Source organism: Scyliorhinus torazame, chromosome 14 (genome assembly GCF_047496885.1).
Source record: "Scyliorhinus torazame isolate Kashiwa2021f chromosome 14, sScyTor2.1, whole genome shotgun sequence".
Lineage (NCBI taxonomy): Eukaryota > Metazoa > Chordata > Chondrichthyes > Carcharhiniformes > Scyliorhinidae > Scyliorhinus > Scyliorhinus torazame.
In genome coordinates this window covers 221,383,720-221,399,883 of record NC_092720.1, presented here as the reverse complement: position 1 = coordinate 221,399,883, position 16,164 = coordinate 221,383,720, and the positions used below count along the sequence as shown (strand labels likewise).

The 16,164-nt window shown below is 55.0% G+C and overlaps 1 protein-coding gene across 2 annotated transcripts; it reads left to right on the top strand.

The window, feature by feature from the left end:
• Positions 1–288: 288 nt before the first annotated feature.
• LOC140390548 (POU domain, class 5, transcription factor 3-like) lies at positions 289–15,394 on the top strand. Of its 2 annotated transcripts, none has more exons than XM_072475724.1 (4): positions 289–395; positions 3,268–3,398; positions 7,496–7,660; positions 13,167–15,394. In XM_072475724.1, exons 2-4 carry the CDS (start codon positions 3,273–3,275, stop codon positions 13,428–13,430), a joined length of 555 nt encoding a protein of 184 aa, XP_072331825.1. In that variant the 5' UTR covers positions 289–395; positions 3,268–3,272; the 3' UTR covers positions 13,431–15,394. The 2 variants fall into 2 exon arrangements, with proteins under 2 accessions (XP_072331825.1, XP_072331823.1); XM_072475722.1 differs by lacking the exon at positions 289–395 and adding an exon at positions 1,977–2,156.
• The last annotated feature ends 770 nt before the right edge of the window (positions 15,395–16,164 follow it).

The following is a 16,164-nucleotide window of genomic DNA, read 5'->3' as shown; positions in this document are numbered from 1 at the left end:
CCAGACCTTGAAATGGGGTCCCAATGGGTAAGATTTTGGGGGGGGGGGGGGGTGATGGGCATCTTAGCGTGGCCAATCCACCTACCCTGCACATCTTTGGGTCCTGGGGGGCGAAACCCACGCAGACACGGGGCAAATTTTCAAACACCGCACAGACAGCGATCGAACCCGGATCCCCGGCGCTCTGAGACCACTGTGCTAACCGCTGCGCCACCCTAACGGCCATGAAGACTTAACAGCTGATGATATTTTGGTGTTAATGAATTCATGTTGAACTCTGTAGGAATCGCCCACTTCGGAGGACTTGGAGCAGTTTGCGAAAGAACTGAAGAAGAGACGGATCATTCTGGGTTTCACGCAGGCAGAGGTGGGCCTGGCCCTCGGGGCTTTGTACGGTGGGTCTGAAGAAAGTTCGATCAAACGCGATTTAAGAAGAAAAAAAAATCCTTGAAAAAGGTTTTGTTGACTGTAAAGGAGAGTGAGGTTTAAAAACGAATGACCCCCCATCACATACTTTTAATTAGTGTCACTCATGGCTCCCGGAGAGAGCACTCGCGCCTCTGGAGAATATAATTCCATTTTGCGGGGGTGGGGGGGGGGGGGGGGGGAGAAGATGGGGAGTTGAGGGCTGTAATCTTGTCACAGACTAACTTGACCACCAAGTTAGGTCCGTCTATCCCGCTCCTTGTTTTAGTTGCTGGAGTCCCTTTCAGAAAAAGATACGGCCAATCCAATCCGAGGCCTCTGCTCCATATGCAGCACAGTTTAGCACTGCTGCCTCACAGCGCCAGGGACCCGGGTTCAATTCCGGCCTCGGGTGACTGTGCGGAGTCTGCACCCACTCCCCGTGCCTGCCTGGGTTTCCTCCGGGTGCTCCAGTTTCCTCCCACAAGTCCAAAGCTGTGCAGGCTAGGTGCACTGGCCGTGCTAAATTAGTGTCCCAATGGTTAGGTGGGGTTGGGGGGATTGGGCCTGGGTAGGGTGCTCTTTCCGAGGGTCGGTGCAGGCCCGACGGGCCGAATGGCCTCCTTCTGCACTGTAAATCTATCATCCTCACCCTCTAATCCCTTCTCCCTCATATCCCCGTCTCCATTCCCCTCAAAGACATCGATATTATTCACTTCAGCCAATCCGTGTGGGAACGAGTCCCACATTCTCACCACTCAGTGAGAGGTTTCTCCTGAATTCCCCATCGGATTTCTGGCTGACTATTTTATATCGATGGCCTCTAGTTGCACTCCTCCCCCAAGAGGAAAAAATTCTCTCTGGATCAGAACCGTTTATTTTGAAGACCTTTAATTAGACCCCCCCCCCCCCAGCCGCCATTTTGTTCCCAAGTGAAAGGAGACCCAGTGAACCCCCATGTTTCTGGGATCACCCTCGTCAATCGTCTCTGCTGCCTCTCCGGTGCCCCTGTGTAGGAAAGTGCTGGCCAGAACTGCGCACGGCTGTGGTCGGATAAAGTTCCAATCCGGGCTAGGAACCACTTCCTTCTTTCTGATTCTATCCCCTTTTTTGAAATAAAACCTAGTTTAGGGCTGACCCCCAACTGCTCATCCTGGCAAAAGTGATCATTCTTGTGTGAAGGTGGTGACTGCTATTCAACCATGAAGGGCATCGCAGTGAGTCAGTTCCTGTCCTTGCCTCCTGTGTACCTTACCGGCAAGGAGGTGTTGGATAATGAGGGTGGGGGAAGGAGGGGGAGAGGGTGGGGGAAGGAGGGGGAGAGGTGGGGGGGGGGGGGGGAGGTGGCCTGCTAAATTGCACTTTCTACCCCCACCGCTCCACCTGCAAAGGTGCTCAGGCCAATTGACGGCACGAGCTTGCCTAAAATTGGGCATTTCCCCAGGAGTGTGCTGAAGGTGTCTTGCCTTTAGCCCCGTCTAACGGGTGTGTAAACTGGCCAGTCATTAATCAGTGTGGTGATTATTTTTGTTGTTTTGTTTTGGGTGCGAGTGATCCCTCTGCCGCGTCCGGCCTGGGATTAAACGATCAACTCTCTGTCCTGCCAGCACAAGATGGCTGCACAAGATGGCCGTCGGTACCTGTCCGCACATGCCCACTGGTCCACATGCGCAGAATCCAGTGACCTCTCTCCGCTGTCCCTGGCCTGCCAATGCCCTCTGCACCGTCGTCAATGACGGTGTGCATGACAGGTAGCTGTCTGGTAATAACATATTGTCATGTGGGAGTACCTTTAAGAAACGGGTGCTTAAGAAATGTACCTTTAAGAAATGGGTGTTTTTCAGTGATGTCGGAGTGTGGGCGGAGCTGGGCTGTCTGTCAGCTTTTTATTTTCATTTTAGGCTGTTTGCCACAGGGTGTGTTTTAGTTTAGTTTTCAGAGCTGGATAGCTGCAGTCACAGCCAGAAGGGGTATTAGTCTCTCTCTCTCTGTAATCTAAAGACTGTAAATCGATCCTGGTGATTTAAAACTAATAACAGTGGTGACTTTAACCTGATGTGCTTCTGGTAAAAGGTGTTTTAAGTCGTATGGATGTTAAAAGGAAAGCTTAAAGGATTACTTAGTGTTGTATTCTTTGAGGTTTTTATTTGAATTAATGGTTGCTAAGATGTTCACTGTATGTTTTTAAAAAAAGGTTAACTTGAGTTCATAGAATAAACATTGTTTTGCTTTAAAAGATACTTTTCCATTTCTGCTGTCCCACACCTGTAGAGTGGGCCGTGTGCTCCCCATACCACAATCTGTTAAAACATAACAATAAACAGTTAGGACTGTGCGCGCAATTTGCAGCAAGCGGTCTGGTTCTGTCGCCCCTCCCTGTGGACTGCGGGAGCAAATGGAGGTGCTGGGAGGTGCGTGTAGGAGGGGTGGAGGTGCTCCGAGGTCATTGAGGGTGGGGGAGGGAGAGTGGATGGTAGTGTTTGGTACCAGTGGCCTGGGAGGTGCAGATTTGTGGGGGTTTTCACCCTGTGCTGATTCGCAGTTGGCCTCCAGGGGTCTCTGCGGAGCAGCTATCTGAGGTAACCGGAAGAATATGGAATCAAATCCTGACTAGAGGTTTGAAGCATCTAGTTCCAGACTGCTCTTTTCAGTTGCCATGATGACTTCTAAACCTGTCTTCTCCCTTCTCCCAGCGTCCCGTCTTACAGAAGCAGAGTGTTGATTCGTGCCTGAGAGAGACTGGGATCCTCGGGCAGGGCCGGGGGGGGGGCCTGTGGGCATCTATTCCCGGGGAATCTGTGCTTAATCCTGTGGTTCGAGCTGCCTTTTTATTTTGCATTCTCCCCCCCCCCCGCTCCGCAGGCAAGATGTTCAGCCAGACGACCATCTGCAGGTTCGAAGCCCTACAGCTGAGCTACAAGAACATGTGTAAGCTGAAACCCCTGCTGCAGCGCTGGCTGGAGGAGGCCAAGGACAATGAGAACTTTCAGGAGGTAAGTGTGACCCACACTGGACCGGCTCTCCACTCTGACAGGAGCTAACAACCGCTACGCAGGCCCTGAACTGGGGAGAAAAGCTCTCTTTGTTTTCGGTCCTTTCCAAGCTCAACAGCACCTCCCAACCCTGCCATTTTTTAAAAACATGTGACGTAGGAGAAAGCAGGATTACCTGCTCTTGCGATGCCCTCCACAGGCAAATAGCAAGTTGGTACTTTTTTTTCTTCACTTTGCTGATGTTCTGCAGTGTAAGGCCCCATCTGGAGTACTGTGAGCAGTTTTGGGCCCCGTATCGAAGGAAGGATGTGCTGGCCTTGGAAAGGGTCCAGAGGAGGTTCACAAGAATGATCCCTGGAATGAAGAGCTTGTCGTATGAGGAACGGTTGAGGACTCTGGGTCTGTACTCGCTGGAGTTTAGAAGGATGAGGGGAGATCTTATTGAAACTTACAGGATACTGCGAGGCCTGGATAGAGTGGATGTGGAGAGGATCTTTCCACTTGTAGGAGAAACTAGAAGCAGAGGACTCAATCTCTGACTGAAGGGACGATCCTTCAAAACAGAGATGAGGAGGAATTTCTTCAGCCAGAGGGTGGTGAATCTGTGGAATTCTTTGCCGCAGAAGGCTGTGGAGGCCAAATCACTGAGTGTCTTTAAGACAGAGATAGAGAGGTTCCTGATTAATAAGGGGATCAGGGGTTATGGGGAGATGGCAGGAGAATGGGGATGAGAAAATATCAGCCATGATTGAATGGCGGAGCAGACTCGATGGGCCGAGTGGCCTAATTCTGCTCCTATGTCTTGTGGTCTTTAGGACCAGGGCTGCAGACACCGGGGAACACGCCACCACCGGCAAGTTCCCCTCCAGCTCTCTGACCATCTCAAACATATCACCTGCCGTTCCTTCACTGTCGCCAGGTCCGAATCCTGGAAACTAGCTCCCTAACTGCGCTGTGGGTGTACCTACAGAGTTCAAACGGTCTCTCTCTCTCTCCGACATTCTGGAGAGCAACTGGGGATGGGCAACAAATGCAGGCCTAGCCCATGGTGCTCATGTTGCCAGAGTGAATAATCTTTTTAAAACGTTTACCAAACAACCCAGTGACTTGGCTAAGAACCCCGACCTGGTGTGGTTCTCAGGAGCTCCCACATGGGGAGCTCCCCCTCCGATGGGCAGTGTCAGCCGTGTGCACCATCGACAAGGTTCACTGCGGGAACTCACCGAGGTTCCTCAGGCAGCACCTTCCAAACCCACGGCCACCACCATCTAGAAGGACAAGAGCAGCAGATACCTGGGATCACCCCCCACCTGGAGGTTCCCCTCCAAGTCACTCCCCATCCCGACGGGGAAATATATCGGCCGTTCCTTCAGTGTCGCCGGGACCAAATCCTGGAGCTCCCTCCCTAACAGCACGGTGGGTGTACCTACACCTCAGGGACTGCAGCGGCTTCAAGACGGCAGCTCAGCACCACCTTGTCAAGGGGCAATTATGGATGGACAATAAATGCTGGTCGAGTCAGTGAGCTCCACCTTTGCCCCCATCCCAATAGGTTGTAAAATTGGGTTTCCAGCTGGGTTGGCCAGTGTTGAACTATCACTATTGTGTTGGACTGGCAGGATGGCTGGACTGGCAGGATGGCTGGACTGGCAGGATGGCTGGACTGGCAGGATGGCTGGACTGGCAGGATGGCTGGACTGGCAGGATGGCTGGACTGGCAGGATGGCTGGACTGGCAGGATGGCTGGACTGGCAGGATGGTTGGACTGGCAGGATGGCTGGACTGGCAGGATGGCTGGACTGGCCGGATGGCTGGACTGGCAGGATGGCTGGACTGGCAGGATGGCTGGACTGGCAGGATGGCTGGACTGGCAGGACGGCTGGACTGGCAGGATGGTTGGACTGGCAGGATGGCTGGACTGGCAGGATGGCTGGACTGGCAGGATGGCTGGACTGGCAGGATGGCTGGACTGGCAGGATGGTTGGACTGGCAGGATGGCTGGACTGGCAGGATGGTTGGACTGGCAGGATGGGTGGACTGGCAGGATGGCTGGACTGGCAGGATGGTTGGACTGGCAGGATGGTTGGACTGGCAGGATGGTTGGACTGGCAGGATGGGTGGACTGGCAGGATGGCTGGACTGGCAGGATGGCTGGACTGGCAGGATGGCTGGACTGGCAGGATGGGTGGACTGGCAGGATGGCTGGACTGGCAGGATGGCTGGACTGGCAGGATGGCTGGACTGGCCGGATGGCTGGACTGGCAGGATGGGTGGACTGGCAGGATGGTTGGACTGGCAGGATGGTTGGACTGGCAGGATGGTTGAACTGGCCGGATGGCTGGACTGGCAGGGTGGCTGGACTGGCAGGGTGGTTGGACTGGCAGGATGGCTGGACTGGCAGGATGGCTGGACTGGCAGGATGGCTGGACTGGCAGGATGGCTGGACTGGCAGGATGGCTGGACTGGCAGGATGGCTGGACTGGCAGGATGGCTGGACTGGCCGGATGGCTGGACTGGCAGGATGGCTGGACTGGCAGGATGGCTGGACTGGCAGGATGGCTGGACTGGCAGGATGGCTGGACTGGCAGGACGGCTGGACTGGCAGGATGGCTGGACTGGCAGGATGGCTGGACTGGCAGGATGGCTGGACTGGCAGGACGGCTGGACTGGCAGGACGGCTGGACTGGCAGGACGGCTGGACTGGCAGGATGGCTGGACTGGCAGGATGGCTGGACTGGCAGGATGGCTGGACTGGCAGGATGGCTGGACTGGCAGGATGGCTGGACTGGCAGGATGGCTGGACTGGCAGGATGGCTGGACTGGCAGGACGGCTGGACTGGCAGGACGGCTGGACTGGCAGGACGGCTGGACTGGCAGGACGGCTGGACTGGCAGGATGGCTGGACTGGCAGGATGGCTGGACTGGCCGGATGGCTGGACTGGCAGGATGGCTGGACTGGCAGGATGGCTGGACTGGCAGGATGGCTGGACTGGCAGGATGGCTGGACTGGCAGGACGGCTGGACTGGCAGGACGGCTGGACTGGCAGGACGGCTGGACTGGCAGGATGGCTGGACTGGCAGGATGGCTGGACTGGCAGGATGGCTGGACTGGCAGGATGGCTGGACTGGCAGGATGGCTGGACTGGCAGGATGGCTGGACTGGCAGGATGGCTGGACTGGCAGGATGGCTGGACTGGCAGGATGGCTGGACTGGCAGGATGGCTGGACTGGCAGGATGGGCCATTGATCTATATGATCCCTGCTGGAACTGGTTTGTGTATGTGTCTGTCCGTCCCATTTATCCCCACCCGGGTCAGGTTTCGCACTGTGGGTGCGATCTTCCCAAATGGGAACAACGTCTCCTAACGAGCCGTGTTTTCCCCGGGACACTCTGAGGAACTGCCCGTTGCAGCGAGAGATAGGGACGCCATTTAAAAATGGCGTCCCGATCGCTGAGCCCCGAAAAGAATCCCTGCCCCCGCCCTACCCGCGTGCATCAAAATACCAACCTGGCAGTGCCCCTGTCAGCACTACCTGGGCGTGCCCCTGTCAGCACTACCTGGGCACCTTGGCAGTGCCAGGCTGGCAACACCGTGCGCCAAGGGCACGCAGCTAGGGGCCTCCCTTGGAGACTCCCACGAGAGCCATTCCATCTGGTCCTGTTTGGGGACCAGTACCGAACGGCGCTCGCTCGAGTTCCCCTCGGGAATCTGCACATGTGAGTGAGGCTTACTGCCTCGCTCTAATATGCAGATTTGCTAAAAGGTGATGGTGGCCAATGTGGGCGGGATTCACGACTCTAACGTCGCGCGAGGCGTGGCGAGCCGGATAGATCCCAGGAGCGGCGTCTCCCAGCGGACATGCTGCACCGCGGCCAGATGCTTTACCGGTGCAGCGTGGTCAGAGGATCGCACCCTGTCTGCGGAAGGGGGATCATACAGTTTGCACGATGCCCACCACAGTCAATCAGCCGACCAGTGCTTTCTGTTCGGATTCCACTGCGAAGCAGGCAGAGTGGCCTTGCCCATGTGATTAGAGTTGGGTCGTTCTGTTGAAACATACAAAATCGATATATTCTCCCCATTTCTGTTGAGCAGCTGTGCAGCATTGAGCAAAGACTGGCTCCGATGCGAAGGCGGAAGCGACGCACGAGCATTGACAATAACGTGAAGGGGACGCTGGAGACCTTCTTTGTGAAATGTCCGAAACCCTCCACCCTGGAGATCGCTCAGATTGCAGACAACCTGAATCTGGAGAAGGATGTAAGCTGTGTGTGCGCGTGTGTGTGGGGGTGGGGGGGAGGGGGAGAGAGAGGGGGTGGGGGGGAGAGGGTGGGGGGGGGAGGGAGGGGGAGAGGGTGGGGGGGAGGGGGAGAGAGAGGGGGTGGGGGGAGGGGGAGAGAGAGGGGGCGGGGGGAGGGGGAGAGAGGGGGAGGGGGAGAGGGAGGGGGAGAGAGAGGGGGTGGGGGGAGGGGGAGAGAGAGGGGGTGGGGGAGGGGGAGAGAGAGGGGGCGGGGGGAGGGGGAGAGAGGGGCGGGGGGAGGGGAGAGAGAGGGGGCGGGGGGTAGGGGGAGAGAGAGAGGGGGCGGGGGAGGGGAGAGAGAGGGGTGGGGGGGAGAGGGAGGGGGCAGGGGGAGAGAGAGGGGGCGGGGGGGAGGGGCAGTGGGAGGGGGAGAGAGAGAGAGGGGTGGAGAGAGGGGGCGGGGGGGGAGAGAGAGGGTGCCAGGGGGGGAGGGGGAGAGAGGGGGGGAGGGGGAGAGAGAGGGGGGAGGGGGAGAGAGAGGGGGGAGGGGGAGGGGGGGAGAAAGGGGGAGGGGGGGAGAAAGGGGGAGGGTGAGAGGGGGTGGGGGGGGGGGGAGAGAGGGGGTGGGGGGAGGGGGAGAGAAGGGGTGGGGGAGGGGGAGAGAGGGGGGTGGGGGGGAGGGGGAGAGAGAGGGGTGGGGGGAGAGAGAGGGGGCGGGGGAGGGGGAGAGAGAGGGGGCAGGTGGAGAGAGAGGGGGAGGGGGGGAGAGAGGGGGCAGGGTGAGAGAGAGGGGGGAGGGGGAGAGAGAGGGGGAGGGGGAGAGAGAGGGGGAGGGGAAGAGAGAGGGGGTGGGGGAGGGGGAGATAGGGGGTGGGGAGGGTGAGGGGGAGAGGGGGCGGGGGAGGGGGAGAGAGGGGCCGAGGAGGGGGAGCGAGAGAGGGGGCGGGGAGGGGGAGAGAGGGGGCGGGGAGGGGGAGTGAGAGAGGGGGCAGGGGAGGGGGAGAGAGAGGGGGCGGGGGAGGGGAAGAGAGAGAGGGGCGGGGAGGGGGGAGAGAGAGAGGGGGCGGGGTGGGGGGTGAGAGAGTGGGTGGGGGGAGGGGGTGAGAGGGGGCGGGGTGGAGGGGGAGACAGAGGGGACAGGGTGGAGGGGGAGAGAGAGGGGGTGGGGGAGAGGGGGCGGGGGGAGGGGGAGAGAGGGGGCGGGAGGAGGGGGGAGAGGGGGCAGGGTGGAGAGGGAGAGAGAGGGGGCGGGGGAGGGGGGAGAGAGGGGGGTGGGGTGGAGCGGGGAGAGAGGGGGCGGGGGAGAGCGAGGGGGCGGTGGGAGGGGAGAGAGGGCGCGTGGAGGGGGAGAGAGAGGGGGGAGGGGGAAAGAGGGGGGTGGGGGGGAGGGGGAGAGAGAGGGGGTGGGGGGGAGAGGGGGTGGGGAGGGGGCAGGGGAGAGGGGGTGGGGGAGAGAGGGAGTGGGGAGGGGGAGAGAGGGGGTGGGGGAGGGGGAGAGAGGGGGCTGGGAGAGGGGGTGGATGGGGTGGGTGGGAGAGAGGGGGGTGGGGGAGGGGGAGAGAGGGGGCGGGTGGGAGAGGGGGTGAGAGAGGGGGAGGGGGAAGGAATGTCTGCCTTTTGGATTTCCAGCAACAATGCATTTCTATAGCCCCTTGCAACGCAGCAGACACACACTCAGGATACGTGTCTCACTGAGAGACGTAGAATCAGAAAATGAGTTTGCAAGAAGGCCGACCATTCGACCATCCACCTGTGCTGGTAGAATAACCGCTGCCTCTCCTTTGATCCTGCCCCACAACCCTGCCATTCTTTTATTTCCCCTTCCAAGTGTTATTATTCTTCCGCCACTCCACTCGGCAGCTCAGTCCACCACAGCTCGAATACTGTGCACAGTATTAAAGGTACAGTCACCCTAGTCCCAGACCACCACAGGCTGCTTTCTCCTTTTGACAGGGGAGAGCTGATGGTGGTGATTTAACCCGAGGGTCACCTCACCTCACCCGAGGGGGTCAAGGTTGAGAAGGCGGGGGCCTTCATGACTAACCTCAGCCGGTACGGGAGTTGAACCCTCGCTGCTGACCCTCATAAACCAGCTGTCTAGCCAAGTGAGCTAAGCCGGCTGGGAAGGATGTGATTGCACTGGAGAGGGTGCGGAGGAGATTCTCCAGGATGCTGCGTGGGCCGGAGCGTTCCAGCTGTGAAGAGAGGCTGGTTAGGCCGGGGCTGTTTTCCTCGGAGCAGGGAAGGCTGAGGGGGGACCTGATTGAGGTGTAATTTAATTTGATTTATTATTGTCACATGTATTAGTATACAGTGAAAAGTATTGTTTCCTGCATGCTGTACAAACAATGCATACCGTACATAGGGGAGGAAGGAGAGACTGCAGAATATAATGTTACAGTTATAGCAAGGTGTAGAGAAAAGATCAACTTAATACGAGGTAGGTCCATTCAAAAGTCTGATGGCAGCAGGGAAGAAGCTGTTCTTGAGTCGGTTGGTACGTGACCTCAAAGTTTTGTTTCTTTTTCCTGGTGTAAGAAGGTGGAAGAGAGTATATCCGGGGTGCCTGGGGTCCTTAATTATGCTGGCTGCCTTTCTGAGGCAGCGGGAATTATAGATAGAGTCAATGGATGGGAGGCTGGTTTGCGTGATGGACTGGGCTACATTCATGACCTTTTGTAGATTCCTGCGGTCTTGGGCAGAGCAGGCTCCATACCAAGTTGTGATACAACCAGAAAGAATGCTTTCTATGGTGTATCTGTAGAAGTTGGTGCGAGTCGTAGCAGACATGCCAAATTTCCTCAGTCTTCTGCGGAAGTAGAGTCGTTGGTGGGCTTTCTTAACTATAGTGTCGGCATGGGGGGACCAGGACAGGTTGTTGGTGATCTGGATACCTAAAAACGTCAAGCTCTCGACCCTTTCTACTTTGTTCCAGGGACAGGGGTATAAGATTGAGAGGCATGGACAGGGTGGTTAGGAAGCAGCTGTTTCCCTTAGTTGAAGGACCGATAACCAGGCGTAATAATTTTAAAGGGCAGGAGGTTTAGGGAATTTGAGGATAATGAGTCTACAACTCGCTGCTTGCGAGGGTAGTAGAGGCTGGAAACCTCTCAACCGTTAAAAAATGCGCGGATGAGCGTCTGAAATGCTGTAACATCCAAAGCTATGGGCCAGGTGCTGGGACGTGGGATTGGTGTAGATTCAGTGTAGTTTTGTCAGTGTGGGCTCAATGGGCTGAAGGGCCTCGTCTGTACTGTTCGACTCTATGAATGAATTCAATGACCTGTCTCTGGGGAAGAGGATTCCACAGCCTAACCACACTAGGGCAGCACAGTGGTTAGCACAGTTGCTTCACAGCTCCAGGGTCCCAGGTTCGATTCCCGGCTTGGGTCACCATCTGTGCGGAGTCTGCAAGTCCCCTCCGTGGGTTTCCTCCCAAGTGCTCCGGTTTCTTCCCACAGTCCAAAGACGTACAGGTTAGGTGGATTGGCCATGGTGAATTGCCCTCAGTGTCCAAAAAGGTTAGGTGGGGTTACGGGGATCGGGCGGAGGTGTGGGCTCGGGTAGGGTGTTCTTTCCAAGGGCCGGTGCAGACTCGATGGGCCGAATGGCCTCCTTCTGCACTATTACGCTATTTTGCTGGTAGGAACAGCTGGTTTTTAAACAGTCGTGCCAGATTCTATGTAAATTCTCTGATTCACGCTGCAATGGGATTTAAAAGATACCCAATATCATCATTCCTGAAGTCTCTCCCTGGTTCAAATTCCAGTCCGTCCCTCTCTGTACCCACTCCGAGGGTTCCTATGTTTCAGCAAATATCTCAAAAGAAAAGAGGGAAGCAGGGGGAGGCAGTGGGGCTGTGAGAGTGAGTTCCCAGAACTTGGGGCAGTGAGTCCCACCCCCCCCCCCCCCCCCCAACTCCCTTCTCCAGTGAAGGAACTTGACTCGTTTCGCCCACATTCAGTATCTGACCATGAGCCCCAGTTCTGGATAAGGTTCGGAGACTGGATTTATTGATTCCTACATGCTTACACCACAGAAGGAGGCCATTCGGCCCATTGTGGCCACACCAGCCCACAAAGATCTGACCGCACTAATCCCATTTTCCAGCCCTTGGCCCAAAGTCCTGGAGGTTACGACAGCCCAAGTGAATAACCAAATACTTCTTCAATGTGACCCAGAGTTTCCGACTCAACCACCTTCTCAGGCCGTGGTTCCAGACTCCCTCCTCCCTCTGGGTGAAAGGGTTTCTCCTCAACTCCCCTCATGGCCGTCTGCCTCTTACCTTAAATCTGTGCCCCCTGGTTATTGACCCCTCGACTAATGGAAAAAGTGCCTTCCTAACAATGCCCCCTCATAATCTTATAGACCTCTATCAGGACCCTTCTCGACCTTCGCTGCTCCAAGGGAAACAGCCCCAGCCCATTCCAATCTCCCCATAACTCAGAGCCTCCAGCCCAAGCAGCTAGAGCCACTTTGTTTAACAGAGGCACCCCCCCCCCCCCCCCCCCCCCCCGCCCCCCCCTCCCCGGACCCATGTTCCAGAACCCAAGGGTGATGACCTGGGTTCGAATCCCACCACGTTTTGGGGGGAGGCTGTGGAGGAGCGGCATTGTCGCTGGCCTAATAAACCAGAGACCCGGAGTAACGCTCTGGCGATCCAGCTTCAAATCCCGCCACTGCAGATGGTGAAATTTGAATTCAATAAAAGTCCGGAATGGTGACCGTGAAACCCATCTGGTTCACTCGTGTCCTTTAGAGATGGAAATTGGCCGTCCTTGTCTGGCCTACAGATCCACAGCAACGTCCTGTCAAGGAGCAATCTCCAGGACCCAGCTGTGTGGAAGCCTGGAGAAAAACTCTGCCATTTTGTTCTGCTATATTGAAAATGGCGGAAGGTCCAATTGGGGGGGGTAAGAGTATTTTTGTTTTCCAGTTGGCGCAGGAGGGCGCAAAGTCATAAGGATTGGATGTATTGGCCGACTAATAGCTGGAGTGTGGGGATGAGTCATGTGACCAAACGGCCAGGGATACATTGAACTAGAGTTGGCTACCCTTACTTCGGAAGCCAAAGAGGGTGCGATCCTGCCCTGGAAGCAGTCACGAGGTTTAAAAAATAAACCAGTGGGTTTGTGGGGCATTTACTCTTATCTAGACGAGAATGAATTATAGTTTTATTTTAGTTTTGTTTGTTTGAAGCAGTCAGCTCCTGCTCCAGCCATTTTGTTAATTCATTTATGGCACATGGGTGTCGCCAATGCCCTTGAGGAAGTGGTGAGGAGCCGCTGCAGTCCGTGGTGTAAGTATACCCACAGTGCTGTTAGGAATGGAGCTCCAGGATTTTGACCCAGTGACAATGAAGCTGATATATTTCCAAGTCAGGGTGGTGAGTGACTGCCTGTGTGAGAGTGACCCTGCAGTGAATTTTCCATCATTTAAGCAGATGATCGCTCTCGGGCCCTGCTCCTTTAACCCGCCGCTTCCTTCCTGCTAACGCGTTTAACCCCGTCTTTGCCTCTTCCACAGGTCGTCCGAGTCTGGTTCTGCAACCGGCGTCAGAAAGGGAAGAGGGCAGCCTTCAATTTTGGGGATGAGTACGAGGGACTGGCCGGGTACATGATACCCCAGCTCCAGCCTTCCCCAGTGGGGGTGCCTGCCCCTCAGGGGTACAACGGGGCAGCCATCGCCACCGCCGCCATCTACGCACCTCAGTTCCACGAGGGGGACTTGTACCACCACCCCATGCCATTGCAAGCCACTCCGGTGCACAGGACGATGCACTTGAGTTAGAACCAGTGGGCATTGCCAAACAAAAGACCCTTCGAAAGAGGCAGCGGGATGGGAATTTGGCGCATGGTCACCCATCGTGACAAGATGACCGTTGACACTTTACGAGGGAGCAAAGTCAAAAGCCCTTGCGATGGAATGAGAACTTTGTCAACGTTTGACCGAAATGCAGCCCTACCCAATTTTTGCAGCGATGACCCAGGGTCTTGCTGGATGTGCCCTGGTATCCTCCGCTAGAATCATTTGGGTCTTCTGGTGATGGTCTTCACGTTCCTGGGCGTTCCCCAACTCTCATCATTGTTATTGTATTTTATCTAGTTTTACCCAAGAGGGTATGTGGAGACTGGGATACCATTTGTCCATTATGTTTTTTAACGTGTGGTTTGTCCTCCCTCTTATAGCTTAGCTTTCCTGCACCAGTTTCCCTGTAACCTGTACCTCCCAGGGGCTGTAGTTTTCAACTTGGATTGGCCACAGTAACTGTATTGCACTGACCAGCTGTTACCTGCTACGCCCAATCTGCAGTCTCTAGGTCGAGTGGCGGATTCAATCCCGCTTCTCCAGCTCTCCCTCGCTCCTGTATTCCCACCTGCAGAAACCCAGCTCCTTGAGAAATCTCATCACCTGGGTCTACTGTTCACTTCGTCGCCCCTTCATTCTCTTCCTCTGGGGGGGGGGGGATCAGGATTTCAACTCGCGATTTACTCAGTCCCCCCTCGACCAACATTCACTTGAAGCTTGTCACTATCTGAGTCATTGCTGATTCGTGGGAGCGTTGCTGCCTGAAAGTTGGCTGCTGGATTTCTGACCTTGTACAGCAGCCCTGAAGTGCTTTGAGACAGCCTAAAAAGCTGCTGTACACATGGGTGGCAAGCAACATGGGTTAGCTGCTACCATTTTGCCGGGAACACTGGCCTTTGGAAATTGTACTGGGGGGTGTTTTGGTGCTGGTGGGAGTGTTTCTACTACAGGCAAAGATTAGGGGGGGTGGGGGGAGTGCAACTGTGACATCCATTTATGCTTCGATGGGAATCACCTTGTCTGTGTTGGTGTACAAATAGAAGGCAGGGACTAATGGGAGTTTTAGATTTAACTTTTAGGTGGGGAAATCTCTGCCACCTGCTTTTGTGGGCATGATTGTTTACAGCAATGTTGAAACTGTGCAGTTTAATGGCAGTGGGTGCTGAAGCAGGGTGATCTCGGAGGAAATGAATGGGCGAGGGCTGCGATACGGATTTAGCCCCTTTACCTGTGGAAAAACAACCATGTTGTGATTCAGATTTCTCGAGCCAGATAGCCCATGGCTTACACCCATCCAGCTGTCTTCCTCCTGCTGGTAGCTGTGATGACATCTATTCCCCCAGGGACAGGAAGGTCATTCAGTCCCTCGAACCCTTGCCAGTATTCTATCTACACTAATCTGTTTTCTTGAGAATCCTGCAACTTTGAAGCATTGCCAAGGGAAGATCTTGAGCAAAGATATGCTTAAAAGTGCTGTGGGTCATTTAGTGAGTAACTTTACTGTTTTTTTGCGAGGGGAAGAGCGAATACATCTGCCGTATTTCTCTTTAATTCCTGGTTGGAGCTGAAGGCCCAACCTCACCACCTGGTGACAAGTAAAATTATTACATGAGAATCTTTTCATTCAAGAATGTAACCCCGCATTTTCCTCCTCGCCTTTTGAAATGGTTTCTACACGTCCAGCTGTGCAATCTCCATGTGACCTTTTATATGAAACCACCGTGCACCTTTTTTTGTGTTTTAACTTGTTATTGCAGGACAGTGTGTGTTCCTCCTTGTTTATCTGATATTGTAGTGAGATACTGGGGGAGGAGAGGGAGCTGAAACGAAGTTGTCCTTCAGGACAAAATCTGTCTCTTCCTTTTGAACTGAGCTTTGGTTTCTAATTATCATTTTTCTTTTGAGAATGTAATTTTAAATAAAAGAACTTGCTCTTTTATAATGCGCCCAACGGGAGACTCTGGTCTGATAGCATCGCTGGAAATAATCATTATCTTTATTATTGTCACAAGTAGGCTTACATTAACACTGCAATGAAGTTACTGTGAAAATCCCCTCGTCGACACACTCCGGCGCCTGAGGGAGAATTCAGAATGTCCAATTCACCTAACAAGCACGACTTGTGGGAGGAAACCGGAGCACCTGGAGGAAACCCACACAGGCAGAGAGAATGTGTGGACTTTGCACAGACAGTGACCCAAGCTGGGAATTGAACCTGGGTCCCTGGCGCTGTGAAGCAACAGTGCTAACCACCACGCTGCCCAGGAAAGTTTCAAGTTGGATTTGTCGAGTAACTTTCTCTCTCTCACACACCCCCCCCCCCCCCCCCGGAGAATTGGAGACCCTGGCTGCCATTCATAATTTTTTGTACTTGAAAGCTAGGACTTTGCAGACTGCAAAGTGAACAAAAATAAAAGCAGGGATTGCGGGGAAAGTATTGCAGCTGGGAAGCTTCACAGGGAAGGAGTGGAGTGTGGATCCCTTGTCAAACCAGTGCACTTGCTGTTTCTGTACAAGCTAGCTGACTTGCTGCGTCTGAACTACCTGAGCTGTTGTCTCCTGTGATCCTGCACATTCTTTGCAATTACTGTCTTTAATTCCCTTGTGAATACTTCGATTCAGCTTATTAGCTTATTCCCTTTCTACATCTAGCATGACCAAATGTGCAATCTGGGTTCGATTGCAACAGGGTAAAAGAATGGCAAGGGATTGGTCA